This window comes from Myodes glareolus, chromosome 14, assembly GCF_982192425.1.
Source record: "Myodes glareolus chromosome 14, mMyoGla1.1, whole genome shotgun sequence".
In the NCBI taxonomy this organism is placed as follows: Eukaryota; Metazoa; Chordata; class Mammalia; order Rodentia; family Cricetidae; genus Myodes; species Myodes glareolus.
This window is the reverse complement of record NC_142039.1, coordinates 36626628-36647928: the sequence shown is the minus strand read 5'-3', so window position 1 is coordinate 36647928 and position 21301 is coordinate 36626628. Positions and strand designations below refer to the sequence as shown.

The window sequence follows — 21301 nt, the reverse complement described above, 5'->3', positions numbered from 1 at the left end:
GAGGACTACCCTTTTATCATGAAATATCTTGGACACCAGTGTTTTGTGACAGGCATTTAGGGAAATACTCTCTCATTCCAACCTTTTTATTTCTGAGATAAGAATATTAAGGTTGATAGTGTTTACATGACGTGCCATGATTGTCTAGAGAGGCCACTGAGTGCATCTGGGTATTGAACACCTTACAGTGTCCGGTCTCCTATACAGCATTACCCCATGTGTTTTGTCCAAGCAGAGCCATCCTGTGGGGAAGAAGATAATAAACACAGCCCACTTTGAAATTGCTTGCCTAGGCTTAATGCAAACCGTGGCCATGTTGACTCTTCAATTCCTACTTCAGGCCCTGGGGTAACCACAAGTCACACTCAGTGGTTACTGGGAAATAGAAAAAGGCTCCATCTACAAGAGCTTGAGATATAGTTTCAAAAAACTTAGTCGTGTGTCTTAGGCTCAGGTCACCCAGCCTTTTTGATCTCGAGCTTTTCAGCCATAAAATGTGGGTGATACCTTGCCTCATATGTATTACAGCAGATACATCTGAAGGCCTTGTCTCACAAAGGCACTGAGTGAGTAGTTCCTGTTCTTTAGGGACCCCTGAAGGAGACCTAAATAGGCATTGTTCTCTTTTGATGTTGGGATACAGTCCTGCTGTTCACCTTAGGATATGGTTAAAGCTTTTTGTAAGAGATAGGAGTGGGCCTGCTTTTCATCCGAGCTGCCCCGCTAGCTTACACCTGAAATAATAACACAGAAACTGTATTCATTTAAACACTGAGTGGCTTTTCATGACAATGAGACATGTCTGCTCCTGGCAGCACCAATCTCCTACAAGAGAAAGATGGGCATCGAAGAGGCTCCTTATGGAGTTGGTTAGCCATTTTGGCAAGAAATCTTCTTGCCTGGACTATTACATAGACTGGACACAAAAAACTCACAGAGAGAGAGGACTGATAAACTTGCCTAAAGGTGAGATGGTCCTTTGGAGTTCCTGTTTCATGAAAGAGTCTGTGTGACATTCTGCAGGACACAAAAGAAAGTGACTAAACTGTCTTTGGAATTTCCTGCTTCATGGAAATGTCTGTTGGATACTATGGGCCTGTAGGCTGAAGATGGGTGCCCCAACGGTACAGAAGAACTTTGGGTGACTGTCCAGGAAGCGAGATGTTTCTGTCATTTCTAGAGTTTTGGAAGTTGATTACTTCTTGTTTTCTCAGGTAATATTATATCCTTCTGGTAATATTATTTCTTCTTTGATAGAGTTAAAGAATAGTTATAATTTTCCTTTGTTATGATAAAAGATATAAATATTGTAACTGTAGTTATTATTTGATACCTGTTTTGTTCTATGTAATTTTATGGTTAGAGTGAAAGCCTTTCTTTTTGTTTAAACAGAAAAAGGAGAAATGGTGTAGGAGGTTCTTCTATCTATGTGTTGCTTTCATTGGTTAATTAATAAAGAAAACTGCTTGGCCTGATCGTTCAGAACATAGGTAGGCGGGGTAGACAGAACTAAATTCTGAGAGGAAGAAAACAGGGTCAGAGATTGCCGCCATGGAGCCAGCCGCCAGGTCAGACATGCTGAATCTTTCCCGGTAAGCCACGACCTTGTGGTGACATACAGATTATTAAAAATGGGTTAAATTAAGATGTGAGAGTTGGCCAATAAGAGACTAGAGCTTATGGGCCAAGCAGTAATTAAATTAATACAATTTCTTTGTGGTTATTTTGGGGGTTAAGCTAGCCAGGTGGCTGGACACAGCCTGCCGCTCCCTACAACAAAAGTTTCTTTAACATTTTGCTAATGGAGTAATTTCTAATTTTTTTCAATATTCTTATTTCTTACTCTTTAATTTCTTTCTTCTCTTTTCACTGTTCTGGCCTCTTGTGAGTACCCTATAGTGACATAGGCTATGTCCTGTTCTTAAACCATTGACACTTAAACAAAAGACCACTCTCTCCTACCAGTGTTTATAACCAAATGACAGAGAGACCTTTATTTCTTCTACTGCAGTGGTAACAACTTAAAGTATTTATTTTCATTTTGGCCATTTTTTTTTCCTATTTGTGGCTGTGGAGATCCTTGGATATGTTGAAGTGATAGCTCTCTTACATTTCTGCCAGCTACTATGTGGGTATATACTGGGAAGTCCTGTCTTCTCTCTGCAGAAACTGTTTTACAGACTACCATAGCACTTGACACAGAAACCATCTTCCAAGCTCACTGTTACTAGAACGAGACACTCAGTTGCCCATAAGTCTGTGCTCAGTGGTTACTGCTTGTGGCACATTTTCAAATGGACCTCCCAGTGGCTGCATTTGTGATTAAAAGCTGTCTGCTCTCTGACTCACTAGGGGTTTGCTATTTAAGTATGTCATGCATGTGCATGCACATGCGCACACGTGTGTGTGTGCGTGTACACACAACAAATATACACATACACAAAATCAACTATGTCTGGAAATTATAAAGTGTTCTGTTAAATGAAAACTCAAATGAGTACTTTAATGACAAGCTGAATTTTCTAAACTTCTGTCATGAGAAGCACTACTTGGCAACCTAACCATGTATGAGGTGCAGAAAAGTCATTTAGGAAACTAATGGCCAGTGAATATACACCATTGCACAGGACATGCTCTGCACAGATATTTAAGTGCCAGTGAACTTATCAGCTTCATCTCAGCTCTTCAGTGGGATTCGGCATTCAATTTTGACCCTTCACAACTAAAGCAGGACAAGATTCCTTTTTAAGTCTACCCAGATATTCACTGATACATGAATAGTCCTGTGTAGCTTACAGGAATGTATTACCAACAGCAGTTCACTATCAACACCCCTTAAAAGATATTCAAATAAACAGTGCAGTGACAAAGATGGGATGTTTCAAAGGGACAAATCATTTCTTCCTTTAGGTTACAGAATATTCAGCCTTTTAGGAAGTAAAAAAAAATATTCTAGAATTTAAACCTGGGTTCTTGTATTCTGTGATGAACACACTATAAATACCATGGGATAAACCAGTCTTGTTCCCTTCCCTTCTCTGTCCAGACTATACACTAAATCGGAACAACACACACACACACACACACACACACACACACACTCTTCTGTAAATGTACAGGGGAAAATTCCGAGGAAATTTAGAGAATTGCCTGTCTCCTTTCTGTTTTGTCAATCTTTCTCTATCCCCCAATGCCAAGTGCTCTAAAATCTAGCCTCCAAACCCAGTGTCTGGGATGCGAATCTATATTTAGATCGACAATACGACCACATTGATTACATTGATTCTATTTCAAATATTTACAATATACTGAGACAAGCCTAATCTATTTTCTAAAGAGTTCAAGGTAGGTATCAGAGTTTCAGAGGGGGTAACAATGGAGAAATGTTTGTGGTTGCTATCTACAATAATCTGATGTTGACAGAGAGTAGTATTTTATTTAGTAATTAACAGTGTAAAGGGCCGAGGAGCTGTCATGTTGGTTCCTAGGCTAGGGAATGTGATGAAAGATGATATCTGCGATCGCATCCTTTCCACTTGTTTAGGATTGTCAGGATGAGAAATGTCAGCATTATGAAAGCTCAGCTCTGCTCTTGATATGATAAAACCCTTCAAAAGCCAGCCTTTCTCTCTCCCTCATCCCCCTCCTTCCTCGCTCTCTCTGTACTTGCTTTTTTATTTATCCTGTTTTGTTAGATGGCAGAAATATAATTCTTTTCTTTCTTCCTATTATAAGCCACCATTTTTGTTTTATTATATGTTTCACAACCCCTAATGCCCCACTGAAAATTACCTTGTTAAATGACAGTGTTTCAAAGCCATGAATCCTTTCCACCATTCCCTCAGAGGTTTGAAACAGTCAACAGACTGTAAAGAATAAATAATAAAAAAGTATTGATTATTTTGATGACTGTGAGATTCAATTAAGTATTAATTTTGCCCTCCAGTGGACCTATCAAGGTATTCAAAAGGGAGGATTCGGCTCAGCTAAATGCGTGCTGAGTGCTTCAGCCTTAAATAGGGAGAAAATGTGTTTACCTACAGTATTTGAAGAAGAAGTGCATTGATGCACAGAGTCCAATATTTAAGTGCTGTGCAAATTAAGCCCTGGTGACAGTGACATTGTTTTCAGTGGTATGAGTATTGACTAAAGAAGTGCATTTGATGACAGCTTAAACTATTTGTATTGATTAACATTTTCATAGATTATCATGTGTCATATCAAATTCACTTTTCAGGCATGAATACATTAAAAAAAACCCACAGGCATACCACAGCCAATGTGATGATGGGCAGGGGAGCATGCCGCCCCACCTGCTCCTGCACGTCACCTGTTTCCTGCTCAGGAACCATTTAGGCATGAACTTGACAATAAATAGCTCCCAGATCACGAAGGGAAAAAGGCAGCTTTTGCTTTGCTTTGCTTCTGCGTCTGATATCAGTGCCAAAGCCATCTTAGTTTGCAAGTGGACTAAAGGCTATATTTGGGGGGTATTCCTCCTCATCCTAACATGCCCTTCTGAACGAGCTGAAGATAAATCCGGGCTAAATATTTGGGGAAAAAAGTTTTGCCTTTTTTTTTTTGTTTTGTTTTGTTTTTCTGGAGGTGATTCTTGATTCCTTTTTCTTTAATGCTCTGGGTGCATGATGCTCTAGGTAACTGAATTATTGAAAACAGTTTGTAAGTATTTTCCCACTTCCTTAAAAATGTAAGGCAATTTCTGTATATTTTGTTGTGTACTGTTTGCTTTAAAATGTGCATTTGATTGGGGTCAGCCTCTATCCCCAGTCTGGGACCCATGTAGGGTAGAAAACTTCTAAGTGTGCTCAGATTTTACATAAGAAATATCTCTTATTCCACTGAAAGCTTGTAGCAGTCTTTTCTTCCCCCTGTCTCTTTTCTCTGCTCTTGGGATAGGGTTTAATTGCTTCTCCCCCAGGGAGAAGGCTTCTTAAAATAGTCCCGTTCCCTCCATAGGGTGCCCCTTCTAAAGAGGTACGTTGCTGGAGTACAAACCAGCACTTTCTTTTTTCCCCCTTACTGCATTAAAGACAGAACAAGGTGTAAAAACATCCTTACAAAAGCACATCCCACAATTAAAGCTGTGTTGGTTAGGCTGCTTGCAAAGAAGTTTTTTTTTTTTTTTTTTTTAATCCCCCCTCCTTCCTTTTCCCTCCGAAGCTCCTGAATCTCTCACATGCTAGTTGAGCTTTAATAGGGTGGGGAGTAATGGAGAACTCATCGAATCTGTAATAGCTCTTCACTTGACTGCAGCCAGCAATAACAGCGGGAGCAGGCAGAGATAAGAGAGAGGAGAGAGGGAGAGTGTGTGTGTGGAAGAGAGAGAGGGAGAGGGAGAGAGGACACGCTCTCTAAAGCTGCCACTTTTTTCCTCCCCTTCGCTCTTGCCCCCCATCCTAGGATCCAATGATAGCTGGACAAGTCAGTAAGCCCTTGCTGTCAGTGCGGAGTGAAATGAATGCGGAGTTGAGAGGTGAGGACAAGGCTGCTACTTCAGACAGCGAGCTGAATGAGCCCCTGCTTGCACCCGTGGAATCAAATGACAGCGAGGACACTCCCAGCAAGCTCTTCGGTAAGTCTGTCTAGGTATTTCATTTCAGTCCTACCATGTTGTCCGGAAGAGCAATCCAGCCACCACTACCCCAGCCCCCCTTTCCTCCTGCTTTCCATTCAATGTTTTTGTAAGTGCTAAAGAGGAGCTCCGCATCTTTGAGCGGGCTGAGGTACCCGAGCCTCTTCAGCTGGCGGGGAGGGATGCCCTCCAAACTTTTTCACCAACAAGGAACTTACTTCCTGTCCATTTTGACTTGTCAAGTGGTGTTGCCATTACCAGGTTGGAAATTATTCGAACAAAATAGAAGGAAAGAATGAAACGAAAGAACGAAATGGTAATAATAATCAGGAAATCAGTTCCATTGTGAGAATTGGTTAACATTTATTGAATAAATATCGACTTGGTTTCGGGTTGCTTTGCAGTCTTTTGTTACAGGGAGGGAGAGTAAAGAGTTATTATCTGTAGTCAAAAGATGAGTGAGGAGAACTGAAAATGTCAATACAATACAAATCGCTCTGTGCCAGGTAAACAAAGGTGGCTACAGGCACGGCTCTTAGAAACATATTTTGTCGTCATCAGCTGAGTGAGTACTTCTTCTAAAAGGGTTGAGGGAGGAGAGCCGTCCCCTACCCTTCTCCCTACCCCTCTCTCTTTAACATATTTTTGCCTCCTACTAACCGGGGCGACAGCCCAGGACCTTTTAGGAATCTGTTTCATAAACAAAATGAGAACAAACAGAGAGCCACTTCAGCAGAGACATCTGTCATTCAAATAGATGACAGTCTGTAAGCCAACTCCAACAACTGTGATCTCTAATCAAGGGTAGCAGGCTGCTGAGGCACGTGCCGGCGTGATGGATGCTCTGAGACTTCTCTGCAGCACAAGTACTTTATGCTTCTGAGTGACATTAGGTTTTCAGAACAGCAGTCTCCGACACGCTTGCTCTTAATTATTTCCAAGTGTGTCTGTCTACATATCTGTATACAACTAACCTAGTATAACAGGCAGAGAACTGGTGACTCTCAGATTTAAAAAAAAAAAACACAAAAAAACCATCTTAAACCTGAAGTTTAGAGTCAAACAACATCAATACATAAAATACTTGGTGAGGAATGCTGATTAATTTTAAAATAGGTTTTAATTTTTTTTTTTTTTTGGTAGAGAACGGACAGAGCTTCCTTGGTCGGCAGCTCTTGGCTGCTTCCATGGAAAACAGCTTTTTACTTATAAATGTTCAGGCAAGCACCAGAAGGAAACCACAGAGAAACTTTGTTTTGGATTTTTCTTTTGGTAAAATGCTGATTTTCACCTAAAAACATAACTGATTTCAGTTTTCAGAAATCCTGTAGTTACTTTTAGTTCAAAAGGCTCCGGCTTCTGAAATCAAGCCTTCGTGCCTGGCTTGGGAGGTCTTATCATTTCACTATGAGGAAGATTTTAGCTGTAGTCTAAGTTCTTAACTGTGTGAAAAGTTATGCCCTGAAACGCTCATTTTCTTTTAAGAGGCTTGTGAGAAAAATCAGATAAAATTATCAATTGCAGGAAGGCTGCAGCGCTCTCTGAAACTGAGTGTATTGAGCAGGGCTTTAGCTTTCTCACTGCCGCTGATCTCAACCTCAGCAAAGCAGCAGATATTAAATTATTTGTCCCAAACATTTCATGTATTTTTTTTTTAAAGTGAGAACATTTTGTCGACTTCGGTTTGTAGCCACAAGTTCTTTTCTGTCAGCTGACGTGATGAAGGGTTGATTGATTTAACACTGTATTTATTTAGATTTTTCAGTGTTGAGAATTGCTTCACATTCTGCAGCCCACTTTTAATGTTCTTCATGGACAGTGAAGAAAACTTTGAAAGAACAAATGGGGCCAAAGAAATTTTATTTAAAGTTCCCTGAAAATATTTTAAGTGGAGTCTTTCTGGGATGCCAGAGACTAAGGAGTCAGAGTTTAACCAGAAACTTACAGTGGACTTGGGAGAGCCCCTTCTCTGCATTTTGAGATTCTCAGTGTGTGACAGTGAGTCCAGTCAAGTCCCCACACTCTGCCTTGGGGTGTTTCTTCTTCACTAGATTGTCTTTCTCTTCTAGATTACTTTATAAACACAATATAAATCTTTCCCACTTTTCAATTAGGCAGAAAAGAAATCACTTGATTTAACAGTCTTGAAAACTTAAAACAAAAAAAAATGCAAGACAGAAATTGTAGGATGCAGCCAGAGAGGAGAGCACTCACTGGTCTTTGGAAGGGTGTCCTAGTTATTGGGATGATAGCACTCTCACTTCTGGGAAATTTTAGTTTGCACAACTGTCTAAAACTTTCTGAACTAATCATCTCCCAGTCTTTTCGGGAATTTTAATGACAAAGTTTGTGATGCAGGCATATGCTGTTTTCTTTAGCATGTGAATGTTTGGGTCTCCATGTTTTGTTTGTAGGCATAGTTTTAATTGTGTTCTTTATTTGACATCAGAGAACCGTGTTGTTCGTGGGTAGTTGAGCTTTTCTTTAAACCAGGGTCATTCTGCCGTTTCTCTCTAAAGTCATCATACCTCTACAAATTAGGATAATCCTGTGCATTTTAGTATGTTTAATGTCATGGAGAGACATTATCCAATAACAGGGGCTCGGAAAAGCGTGCTTTTCCTATTGCACCTTAAATTTCAGTATAAATGGATTTCTTCAAACCTAATTCTCCTATCTGGGTCTCACTCAAATTAGTAGTCCAGAGGACAGGCATGTTTCCCTCACAGTACGGCATCTTCAACCCCAAACTGCAGGGGAAAGGCTAATGCTGATGCCCTCTATGGATAAACAAAGGAAATCCCAGGAACCACTGGGCTTTTTATGCCTCTCCTTAAATTGCACCTCTGTACTTAACAGCATCCAAGGGGAAACATACTGTGCAGAATGTTTCGGTGCTCTGAGCCGCTCAGAATGCTAGGAGGAGGAACAAGAAGCCATATGCCAGCCTAAGTAGAAAGTTTAGAAAAGGGCCCTTGTGCTTTGTGAAGTAATTACATCAGAGGTAACATTTTGCTTAACTTGAACAGCCATGGAAGCTAAAGTACACTTAAGAGAGATAAATCCACATTTCATTGAGAAACATGTGGTGAAGTAGTTCTCTGCAACATCATTAAGTGTGCATTATTTATTCTTATAAAGCCTGTAGAAAAGTCCCTCTGTTTTCGGCATCTGAGCATATTCTGCTAAATTCTGAGCCACAGGAACAGCATGGGAGGATGGGGCACAGGCTGGCACGTGGGAGAATTATCGGAGAAACTGGTGCTGGGTCACATACTGCTCTAGTTGCATGATGGTGACTGATGCCCCCCAATATGGGACTAGTGATGTACACACTGAAAACTGTACCCCAAACTAGCCTTTGGCAGGCAGTCTCCAAGGGAATAGGTTGCTGTGTTTCTCCAGTGACAGTTATATTGCTCATGTCAACGGGGTGTCTCACTTGGAGTTCCGCCTATCAAGCCTTCATTGTCCCACATTCAGCAGGCACGATGCTAGCATTCCAAAGGTGGTATCAACCGCTGGGGCAGGAAAATGGCGCTTCAGAAAAGACAAAAGTATGGTGTATTTCTGGAAAAATATCTGTATTCTCCGCCGAAGAAGTGAGACCTCCCCAAACAGGCCCAAAATATTTCTTCTGTACATATTTGAGCTAGGACTAGTGATTATGAACAGTGCTTCTCCTGGGACAATTCTTAGTGTTTCAAGCTAAACCTCATGATTGCTTGTGTTTAAGTTCCAGCTAGCCTAGGTGACCATCCTAGGACCAGTGGCATGTTCTGTTGTATCTTATGAGGGGGATGCACAGCCCAGAACCTTGAACTGCAGGGGAAACCCACCCTTTATGAATGCTGTATGTGAAATAAGAAAAGGTCTGTTTTTCTCCTATAACACAGTGGCTTTTTTCCCCCCGACTTAACAAAAATCACGATGATACTTTCAAGAGTGAGCCGTCTCAATATCATTTATCTGTGAAATCTTAGGAGAGGGTTGAAGGCTGGGTCAGTTATTTCTCCATGTTAGGAAACAGCACTTGTCTGTTGGTTTTCCTTTCTTTCTACTGAGCTTTGTCCAAAAGCATGCGTTAGAAAATTTTCTGTTTTCAAATTGCCATCCAGTTTGACTTGATTAGAATTTATGACCATGGAGTCATTTTCAATGACAAAAGGATAAAGGACTAAATTGTCTGTCACCCCCTGAGACAGTGGTCTCTGCAGGTCAGCAGCGAGGTCACTGCAGGACATAGTGGGGGCTGCTCTTTGGCAAGGCTGCCTCCTGCCTGTGTGGGCAAGTGGAGGCCTTCGTTATGGGATCGCTGGCTTCATTACTTTATTTAAACGTCTCTCTCAAGGTTCCAATGCATTGGGTGCTTATAATACTCGGATAAAATATGCTGGAGCCAGTAATCAGCACATAGGGCTTAAGCCCCAGAGGGAGTTAGCTGGAAAATGAAGAGGAAAAGTCTCTAGAGAAATATATTCATTTGAAATATGGAACATGCTTCTACATTTTTAAAAGTTGTTATGCTATCTCAATTGAAAATTCATGTTTTTTTTCACTAAAGAAAGTGTGTTTTGATGAAAAAATTAAAACATCACACACTTGTAAACCAACTAAATAATTTGAACAATGTATTCTATACAAAAACCACTAAACAGGAATCAATAGAAGTCTGTATTTATGTAAGGAAATGGGATGTAGGATAAAGTGTGTGCCACAGTTTCCAGCTTAAAAGTCAAGCAGCCCCTTGCCCTGCTGCTCTCTGAGTAACAGAGATGGTAATGCAAACTTAAATATTTTTTCTTACGTTTCAGAAAATCTAATTCACCCAAGTAACTATTTTAAAAAGTCATTGAGAGGCTGTGTGTATTTAGACAACTTTACTTAGTGGCAATTTTCCCATCAGACTATCATCACAACACTGCATTATAAACAAATCCACTTTAAGTAGTATTAATATATAGACTTTGAAGTAAAAATAAATCCAGTAAGAAAGGTACCAGTGTTCAGATGTCTCCCCAGATTGCTTCACTGAACTCTGCTCACTGCTAAGTGGCTCAGCTCTGGAGCACGGTGAACAATGTGTGACCGATAATTCAGTGGGGACTTCCTAGGTACCTTCCCTTCCTGCCACTCACCACGCCTGTGGTGCTCTGGTCAGGTCAGTGCTACCGAAGTGCAGCATTCAGTGTTCAAGGACTCTGGGAGGCAATACATCAGCCAGCCAAAGTGTGGACGTGGCTGTCGCTTTAGCTTCCATACTCTGTTATTGTTGTTAAATGGTTCCATAAACAGACAAACATACGTTAAGGCACGTATGATGTGATTTATCTGCGCTCGCATTCTTTCAAATGATTCCATCTTAGCCTTTAGAACGTCTTCGTGCTTCTGTCTTAAAGGTTACCTGGCATTGCAGTGCTTTCGTAGTTTGCCCAGCCTTGTCTGTGTCATAATTAATGGAGAGGCACTTCTCCAGGCTCAGCCTTCAGTAGATTGCCTGCTGTCTTAATCACCTAGTTCGGTTGTAGAATTGATGCTATTATTTTCAAAAATTGACCAAATAAAATATTCTCGACTTGAATGCTGCGCTTTAAGTAGGTTGTCTCAAGCAAAAACTTGTGTGCTAACACACAGTAAACACATCATTTGTGAGAGAGCTGGCGTCTCTTTGGCGACCTTGCTGGTCTATGTTTTGGGATTAATAATACATCAGACATCACACATTTAAAGGAAGTAGCTGTGGAAAGGAAGTGGGGGAGCTCAGCTCTGCTCTTGGGCTACCCCTGACTACTCAGACCTTTCTTGGGAAGGCAAGGCAACTTCAGGAGAAGGCTTGTTTACCCAAATCTGCACCTGGCCCGCTTAACTCACTTCTTGAGTTTCTTATGCTAAAGAGAAAGATAGCAAAGTGTTGAGACCCAACTGGCACCCTGTCAGGGAGCAATCTGTATAACATTTCCTGCTGTCAGGTTAATAAATTTTTAAAAAATATCCAAAGGCAGAGGTAGCTATGGCAAGCGCATAGTAACCGTCGCCTTTCTCGCTGGAATCATTTAATATCCACCATGGCTCTGGAGTTTCCTTGTTTGTTGTTTTCCTAGGTTCTGTATTTTACTGGTATTAGCTGTTTATGTTACTTCTTACTTTTAAAATGCTTACCCTTTGCTATTTCTTTTGCATTTATCTTAGAAATCTTAATATAATTTATTTTAATTTTTATGTGGCATTCTGCAACCAGACATGCATGGCCTCATGCTCCACCCAACCCAGATGAAGCTCTAAGCCATCCAGTACAGAACTTATTTTGTAATGATTGCATTAAAGGTTTATTCATGAAAAAATATTTAGGTCTCAGCAGTAAGCAGGCATGAGGCAATGTCTGGTTAATAACACATGGACCACTTCTTAATCTTGAAGTGTAAACTCCAATCTTCTGATTACCAGAGCTAGGTTTCATAAAGCTATGGAACTGAGTAGCCTTGTCTAGAGATTTACTCAATGTAATGTCCTGATTTATGAGACAGATGAAGCCTTTCTTAGTGATTTCAGGGGTCAGAAAAATATAACACTAAATTCCTTTTCATTAAAGAAAGTATGTCCTCAGAGGAATGGAAATCAACTTTGTTTTATAAGTATTCAAAGACAAATGTCTAACATGATCACTCAAGATGCAAGGTCAAAGGGTCTATAAAGCTACTATTAGTTTACTTATTTTATTTTTTATCTAGTATATCTTATGTCTGTCTATGTTTTATTTCAGAATCTTAAAGAAAGACCCCCTTCAAACCCCCTCAGATTCTCTCCCTTGTTTAAGCGTGCTTACACTTGAACATATGATAAGATAAGCTATGTATTTTACACTAAAATGCTAACCATCGGGAACTAACATCATGTGAGTACTTTTTGGAGAGCTGTGCTACCATCAGAACTGTTTGAAGGGGGAGAAATGATTTGAGTGTAATAACAGAGATGAGGAAATGGCATTACACATAACTGGAAAACTTTCAAAGTTTTTTTTTGTGCTGTGAGAAATAAATTCTGTAATGAAAGCTGCTATATTAAGATGCTCAAAAGCCTTTTGAGAAAATAACTCTGATAAAATTTGTTGGTTTGTCCTGAAAATGAGGTAACCCATAAAGGTGTTTTCAGGAGACCTGTTGACTAATGAGACATAGAAGGATTCATCAATTTAATCAGTTTGTCCTCATGAGTCTTTAGGTATTAACATTTCCTTATACTCTTCTATCAAATATTTTCCAATAAAGAGTTTTTCCTATTGAAATACTTCCCAGGTATTTTTGTTTACTACTTTTAATTTTTTCCAACTAAAGAGGAGGGAGAACAACCCAATTATGACAAAAGTTTGTTGAAGGCAAGAAATCAGAAAAATGTTTGTGTCCATCTAAAGTATGAAGTGTGTTTTCCTTTTGGTTTTCATATTTATTCATATACTACTTCACATTGTTCACCAAATATGTAGTACTATGTATTTTCTGTCATCATGTCGATAAAAGCCAATACTAAACATTCTTTCAGTTCATCTCTTTTGTGCATTACTTGAATGTACTTCTGCATGTTAAAATAGTAGATGTTACATAAATTGAATCAAACAAGTTTGCCAGTAAAGGACAACTAAATATACAGCTTGGGGCTCTCATGGGCTGTATTCCAGGCTCAGTGTCCTTCTGATCCTGACTTACAGATAGTGGGGGAGACAATGGGCCCCAGAAACTGTGCAGTTTCATTCAGTAAAGCAATCTAATTGTTTGCTGTATAAAGAACATCTGTGCTTTTAAAACACAACCCACCCAAGCTCAGGTTATGCTTATGCTTAGATTATGGAAACAGACACGTATCACTTGTGGATATACATCTATCACAACCTAAGTGTTTATCATTATTTTAATCAACAAAGAGAAGTTTGTTCAATAGTAAGCAAAATGTTCTGCAAGAATTTTATGTACCTGAATAAACAGTGGGCATGTGTTAAGCTACGTGGGTTTGTGATGCACAAGAAATATTGTCATTTTAATCATTTTCTATTGAGTTAGTGTGGTAAAACTCATCTCTGTTTGCAGCTTTTGATGGCCACATGTGGTGATTTTTCTCTTACTATTGGTATAGCAAGATTTACTTTTTACAAATTAATGGTTTTCAGTAATGCACTGAAGACAAGAATCACCCCTGTCAGAGGAGAAGAAAGGCTAAAGGATTAATTTGATTTAAAAATGCAAACATTTGAAGCTGTTTAAAAAGCATGAAAGTATTACTGCAGAGTCACTTATTGCCAAAATCAACCAAGGGTAGAAGATAATAAAAAAAAATCAAATACGAAAACCTGCACCTCTGTATTTAATTATGAATGTAAGGACCAGGAGTGGAGGGGAGAACTTCCCTTTGTGAGCGCTGGCGTCTTTTCCCCCAATACACCCATTTCATTTGCCAAAATTTCAAAAGATAGAAATGTATAAAAAGGAAACGATATGTAAAGGAAGCTGCATGAAGGACACATTGTATGTTACTTACATTTCAATGAATCCATCTAGTGCTGTCAATGGACGACAGTGTAATCAGTGAGCGGGTAGATAGGTAGGCAAGAGTCCGCTCGATTCTGTGGCAGGACTTACACAGACTTGAGAGGAAGTGCACTTCTGTGTTTGGGTTTTGGATGGCTGATTTTCTTCAGAGTATTGAGACTAGGGCAAATTTGAATTTTAAACTAACTTAAGGAATTATCCAAAAATTCCGGTAGACTGGTCTATGCTTTAGTTTGAAATGTTTAGCTCTCCCTTCACAGTTTGTAGTCATAGTAATTTCCCACTGGAATCTACAAGGAACCAAAAAATTCCTTAAAAAGTTATGTATCATAGTTTGAAGGGCTTAATATCTGCAACTGATTGCTGGAAATAAAAATGACGAGGAAAGGAAGTAGTGGGCTGAGAGCCTTGAGATGGGTGGACCAGCTTAGAAATGGGGCCACACGTCTTGTGATCAGCGGTGTATCAATATGGTTTATAATGACATAATAACCTGAACCCTGTAGCGGTTTATGGTTCTTTTGAGAATTCTTATGGATTCTTAGAGTGAGGGAGCTCTGAGGAAAGATCTTGAAAGCTTTCATGAAATCTGGCTGTGTGTCAGGGAACTCCGATGTCGGTGATTTAGCTGCTGAGGAATCCCATCGACCGGGAGTGTCATTAAATTTTTAAGGTAAAACAAACCACAGAGCAATTGGTAGACGTGAAGGGTACCGAGTACCCAAAGTGACCATGGAAATTGGAAAGGGAAGCTTCTGAGAGGAGAGGCAAAGCACAGTGAGGCCATCACCGACCTCAGCGTCCTGTTTAAAACAACATGCAGTGAGAACCGTGTTCTGAACACTGGAAGCATGCCGGGTATCTGAGTGTGGCTATTTCCTTCATGGAATCTGTCAGAATTGATTGCTGCTCTTTCATTTTCCCTGGCTATTTTTAGTCAATGATAAATAAAGAACCAGAATTGAGAATCTGGCACCAGTGAGATATCGCACCAGAAACAGAAGAGAAGAGCCAAGATGAATAACTTTACATCAGTGGACGCGCATAGACCTCGGGCCTCTTAACATTTGTAATCCCGCTAATTTCTACGGGCTTTTAAAAATACACTTCCACATGAGCTCTCAAAACCCATAAGCGTGTGGCATGTAAAGTAAATTGTTTGTCACTTGCCGTCGGCCTGCCATATTTATTGTCAGGAGAAATGGACGTTAGTTGGAAAAGCAGTTGTTAAAGGCCAAACAATTTTTTAAAGATGGCAAAGCTGTGCAAGGGCTTTCCTTTCTCTAACAACGAGCCACCCCTTCAGACATCAAAAGACAAGATAATAAGACACTTCAAGCGCAATTCAAGATTATATTCAACATCTAAAGGCTCGTCTCTTGTCAGTTTGCATTTACCCTCGGAGGGATGGAGCATTTCTATCATCTTTCTGTCAAGAGGAGTCTGGCAGAAGAAGCAAGGGCTCTTATTTCACACACTTAGGGGTTTTCTTTCTTTTTATTTTTTTTTTATCAAATAGCCCACACTCACTTGGATTCAGCCAAAATGGAGGGATAATTCCAGGAAGGTCATAACAAGTACAAGAATCTCATATTGATTTGTATGATTAGAAGGCATTAGAATCACACGCTCATACTAGGTTCTCGGAGGTTATATCAGTTATTTGGTCATACACTCATGCAGTCTGGGAAAAAAAAAGATGACTAAAAATTTAAAAGGAGACAGCAGAAAGCTGACACTGTCTTAATGTGCTGTGCTCAAACATTTAACAAGGGAACATAAAAATAATTTAATACTTTAACTTCCCAACATTTTCAATTAGCTTGTTCTTCATGGCATACTTCATGCAGTGTACGCAGAAAATATGCTCCTGTTTACCAGCTGAAAGAAATACTTTTGTCAAATTATTTTTAAATACTTTCAAAAATTGATTCCATATCCTTAATTTGTGGATAACAGGTGATGACATTTTCAGTATAAATGTAATTACAAGGCTATCTTGCAGTGATTAGCAATGTTTTGTAAACGTTTTCCACTCTGGGATGATAATGCAGCTGCATTTGTCATCTCGTGCCATCCTTTCCAGAGATGTTACTAAAGAAATAATAATGGACTTGTTATGATTATCCTCTACCAAAGTAAATCACACTCGCTCTCTGAGAGTCACAAAGCCACACAGAGAAACATTCTAGGCCTTTTGTTTGGTGGGTTTTGTTTTGGGTGTTGGTGGGGACACACAGAAGTTAGAAGAGCCACATTTTCTTCTCAAAACAATTGATGAAAATAAAACCATGATATCCTGGGATTGTTTCTATATTGAATCGTTGAAATTACTTTTCTTAGGAATTTTCATCAACTCCCTGTGTCTCAGCTTCTGATATTTCTCCCCTTGCTGTGGAGTGTTTTGAGACTGGCTTTCTTCTTCTGTACTACGTTCTCACATCAATGCAAACCGAGTTTCTGCGTGTGTGTGTGTGTGTGTGTGTGTGTATACTTGTTTGTATATACATAACGTCACAGTGTCATTACAGTGTGTTATAGAAGTGAATACCTGATTCTGCCATATTCCTTTTATTTATTACATGGTCCTATTTCTACTCTGCACTGTACAGTGTACGGATCAACATTCGGCAATGAATTAGTTACCTCAGTAAACACATACCAGGTGCCTTCTCTGTGGTGGGCATTCTGTTGGGTGCTAGAGAGGACATGGAGATACAGTAGATAGTAGGAGTGACCTAGTTCCACATTAGGACATGGATTAGTATGCAAAAATGAATAGAGCATGGTTGAATAATCTACATTTCTGGTATTTTTTTTTTTTTTAGGAAGTATTGACCTTTAAAGTTGAACATTTCTGAAGTTGTTAGTTGTTCAGAAGTCTCTACATTCAGGAAATGTTTTTATCCCAGAAATATTATAAAAGGAGAAAAGGAGTTTTATGTGATCCACGGAAAAAGTACATCGGTTATGCTTTGCTATTGTGTCTGGGACATAGGTATAAAAACTCTGCTTTGCAAAGAGTTTCTTAGTTATATTTTGAATTATATTTTGTTGTTTCTCCTACCTCTGTTCTCTTTCCTAAATTCTTGTCACTTACCACTTAACACAATGCTCAAGCTTGTTGAGTCCAGACTTGAATTTAGGTTTGACCCTGGCTCTGCCATGTAGTAGCTATTTCAGCAAAATCCACGACACGCTTACGCTTTTTCTTTCTCACCTCTGATTGGAGGGTTTGGCGAAACTTACTGCACAAGGTAGCGCTGGAGTGAAAACATTCGCCATGGAGAGAGTTCCGTGGAGTTTCCAGTATGTGATTACCACAGTTAGTTAAACTGAAAACAAATCCACCATTTCCAGAAACCAGTTGGTCACATTTTTAGCACTAAGTGTGATAAAAGCAGCAGACACAGTTCCGAGGGAGCTGGGTCTGTACCTCCTCGTGAAGAAGCATCAGTTCTCAGAGCTCTGTTGGCCAACGGAGTCTCCTGGGGACTTTTTCTCATGATGACAATAGCTTCCCTTCTTTAGATACATTAGCAATTGCTTTTCCCAAAGACTCATCCAGGAAGAAATCTAAAAATGGATGCTAAAAGATTCTATAGAAGACTGTAATTCGCTGCCTGCGTCCTGTAGAGCATATGGGTGTGGGGGAAAGGGTGGGAAAGGAACAGTTGACATAAACATAAATATTTTTCCTGTTCTAAGTTAAAAATGTGGAAGGCTGTAGTTCTTTCATATAATAAAATCTGTAAAATACTGTTGGTGTTGAGAAGCGGTATGAAACAGGAAACCTACGGAAGGAGGTAACACTTCTCTAGCTGGTGGTTTGCTCTCATTCCCCAGAAGCTGTATTCTTTTGGGTATTCCTTGCTTAGGCCAAGCGCTGATTTTTTTCTGTTTTGAACACATTTTGTCCAAATTTGGTATATAACATTTGTACAAAGTGAAATGTTCTGAGCTCTTTCATAGACTATTGAGTTCTTAATGTGCTCACTTTTCTTTCTCTAACACGATAGTTAAACTAACAGGCTGGTAAGTTAGGAAGATTAGGACAGTATTAAACACTGTCTATGGAGACTATGCAAGGAAGAGCTGTCCCTATAAGAGGGATATTTAGTTAATGTGAGTCCCTTTTCCCACTGGTAAACAATGTGTCTTTCTGAGTCTGAGAATGGACAGTTATCCTGCTGACAGCTCCTGAAAGTATTTGAAACAGATTTTAATGATCTGACAATATCATTTAATCTTCAAGAGCAAACTCTTCAAATTTTATTTTGAAAACAAAAATGAAAAGTAATAAGGAGCCTTAGAAAGACCTTTGGTTGCAAGACTTGAATATTCTTGTTGGAAGCCATATTTGGGGAAAGAAGCATGACTACCTTTCTGAGAATGCAGATTTAGTTTGAGAGTATGAAAATTTAGTGCCCTTTAGGCACACCAAATGACCAGGGTAAGAATGTTCTATTGTTATTGTCCCCACAGTAACTTGGTTTTAATTAAATATTCATGCCACATAGACATTTCTTAGAAATTATTGACACTTTTAGGTCAATTTATTTCCTTATATGTCAATCACTCTCTCTCTCATATATATACAAATATGTATATATGTGTGTGTATGAGACAGACAGATAACATATTTATATATATGTCAACCTCTCTCTCTATATATATATACACATATATGTATATGTGTCTGTATATGAAACATATAAATAACACATGCTTTCAAATTGAATTAATGTACAAATCATGTTAATATCAAGTAGACAGACAAGCCTTTACTCTTTCTGCCTCTTATTCTCTCTTTTGAGACAGAGATTTTCACATAGTCCAGACTAGCCTTGAACTCACTAAATAGCCAACGGTAATATAAAATTAAAGTTCACTTTTAAATGCTTTACTACTATTATTATTATTGTTGTTATTATTACTATATGTGTGTGTTAGTATGAAGGGGTAGAATTTTTGTACACAACATACTCACTGAGGGCAGAGAACAACTTCTGCGAGCTGGGTATCTCCTACCATGAACTAGGTAGAACTCAGGGCATCAGGCTTCAGAAGAAGTAAGTGTTTTCGTCCACTGAGCTCTCTTGCCAGCCCAAATTTCATTCTTAACTACCTCAGTTTAAATGTCAGCCCTAAGATGAATTGTTTCTTTTAGGCAAGGCTTTAAACAAACAAATAATAAACAAATCTCTCTGCCTTTATAGTCTAAGGAGGCTTATAAAACATTTTTCTTTAAGGTCCTTCGAACTGATGGTCTTTGACATTCCTCAGGAAGAACAGACTGGAAGAGCGTGCTAGAGTGGGGAGACGCTGATTACAGAGTAGAGAGTCTCAGTTGGGAGGGACCTGCTTTTGTGATCTTTTGTGCACGGTGGTAGCTCTGGTTAATAATGTATTGTGTGTCTGAAAGTTGTCAAAACAGTAGACTATTTAATGTTCTTTACATAGAAACATAAATAAAGTGGCAGGTGTATTAATGTGCCCAATTAATCCTTGAAGAATGTGCATTCATGTCAAACATCACATGCACCTTGTAAATATACACAACTACTATTTACCAATTAAAAAGCACATATGAAGTAACCATTACCTCAGTGGTTAGAGCACTGGCTACTCTCACAGAGGACCTGAGCTTGGGTTGGAGCACTGACATGGTGGTTTGCTACCATTTGTGACTCCAGTTTCAGGGACTCTGATAGCCTTCCTTGCCCTCTTTGGGCACTAGGCATGCACATGGTAGACATATATACACACAGGCTGAACACCCAAACACATAAAGCTACAACATATTAGAAAATTAAGCCTTCAACTGTAGCTTATCTTCACTTAAAGCATTACAACCTGTTTGTTCACTGCAGAGGTGAACAATATTGCTTTAATATTTCTTGTGGATGAAACAATAATTTTTTTTACCTCTTTTCCAGAGGATACCATGGCCCCACTCTTCTGATCTTTCAGAGATGTATCTTTTCCTGTCAGGTGTCATCATTGTAGAGAAAAATCTATAGACTCTATAGCAGGACATTCTTAGCCAATGTCACATCACTTCAGTGAAACAAAATGGGCCAGGTGTGCACACGCATTTACTATCTTCTGTTGTTGTCTATTTTAAACTTACGGCAAGGATTCCCCCCCCCCCCAAAGTAATATTTATTGACTGTTCCCCAGCCTGCTCTCTTTTCTTTCTGATGGTAGAAATATTTTGATCAAGCTTCTCGGTTTCCCCACGAAAGCTCATCCCGCCTTCCCTTGTGTTATGGCTGTTCTCTCATTGTTCCCCACTTCTTTCGCAGTCACTCTCAGGGTTTGCCTGGTATTATAATGACTTGTGCATTTGTCTGCCTCCCTTGCTGGGTAGCAAGCCCCTAGAGGATAGATAATAGATCTTGCATATATTAAGTACCAGATAAATGTTTTATTGAATTGAACCACTTCTGAATTGGATGTTTCTGGACATGATCCACACTTGGTAAATACTTACTGAATATTAAGGGAAAATAGACTCTACCCACAGGAGTCTACTATCTTACCTAGGGACACATGTCAGAGAGGAGGTCAGGGAGATTAACAAAGCCAAGATAAAGAAATGAGTGTCCACATGTCAACAATTATTTATTTAGTATGTTTGTGATAAGCATTGTACTAGGTTTGCATAATAGAGTGGTAACTAGGACAGAATTTGTCCTTGTTCTCATGGATTTTTACAGATAATAAACAATGCAGGTACTAAGTAATGCTTGCCTAGAAATTTAATAATTTACCACTTCAAAAGCATCAATGAGAAAATATGTGGATACCTCTTTGGAAAATCACTTCTCTCCCATTAAATACATCCTTTATAGGATACTCACACAATGTCCTTTTCCCCCTAAACAAAGAGCAGTGTGTCCCTCAAAGTATTCAAAGATGCCAGCTCTCTCCTTGGAAGGAATTCTTCAGTTGAGTAGCCCAAAAACTACAAAACAGTTAGTGTTAGTGATCAGATGGTAGTCACTCAAGAGACACTAACTGAACATCAGAAATTAACATTATACATTGTTGTGTTGACTCTCCAAATTAGCAGCTCATATAGGGACATTGATGGTGCTCATACACCTCTATCGTGGGTGGGTATAGAATAGACAATGAGCTTCTGTCTCACTTGGTGTCATCTGAT

The 21301-nt window shown here is 39.3% G+C and overlaps 1 protein-coding gene across 1 annotated transcript in view; it reads left to right on the top strand.

The window, feature by feature from the left end:
• The first annotated feature begins 5355 nt into the window (after positions 1-5355).
• The window catches only part of LOC125417637 (POU domain, class 6, transcription factor 2), a 370123-nt gene continuing 354177 nt past the window's right edge, over positions 5356-21301 (top strand). Inside the window, exon 1 of the mRNA XM_087896666.1 lies at positions 5356-5593. Within this exon, the coding sequence (XP_087752792.1) occupies positions 5428-5593 (166 nt within the window). The 5' untranslated portion in view covers positions 5356-5427. The remainder of the gene's footprint in view (positions 5594-21301) is intronic.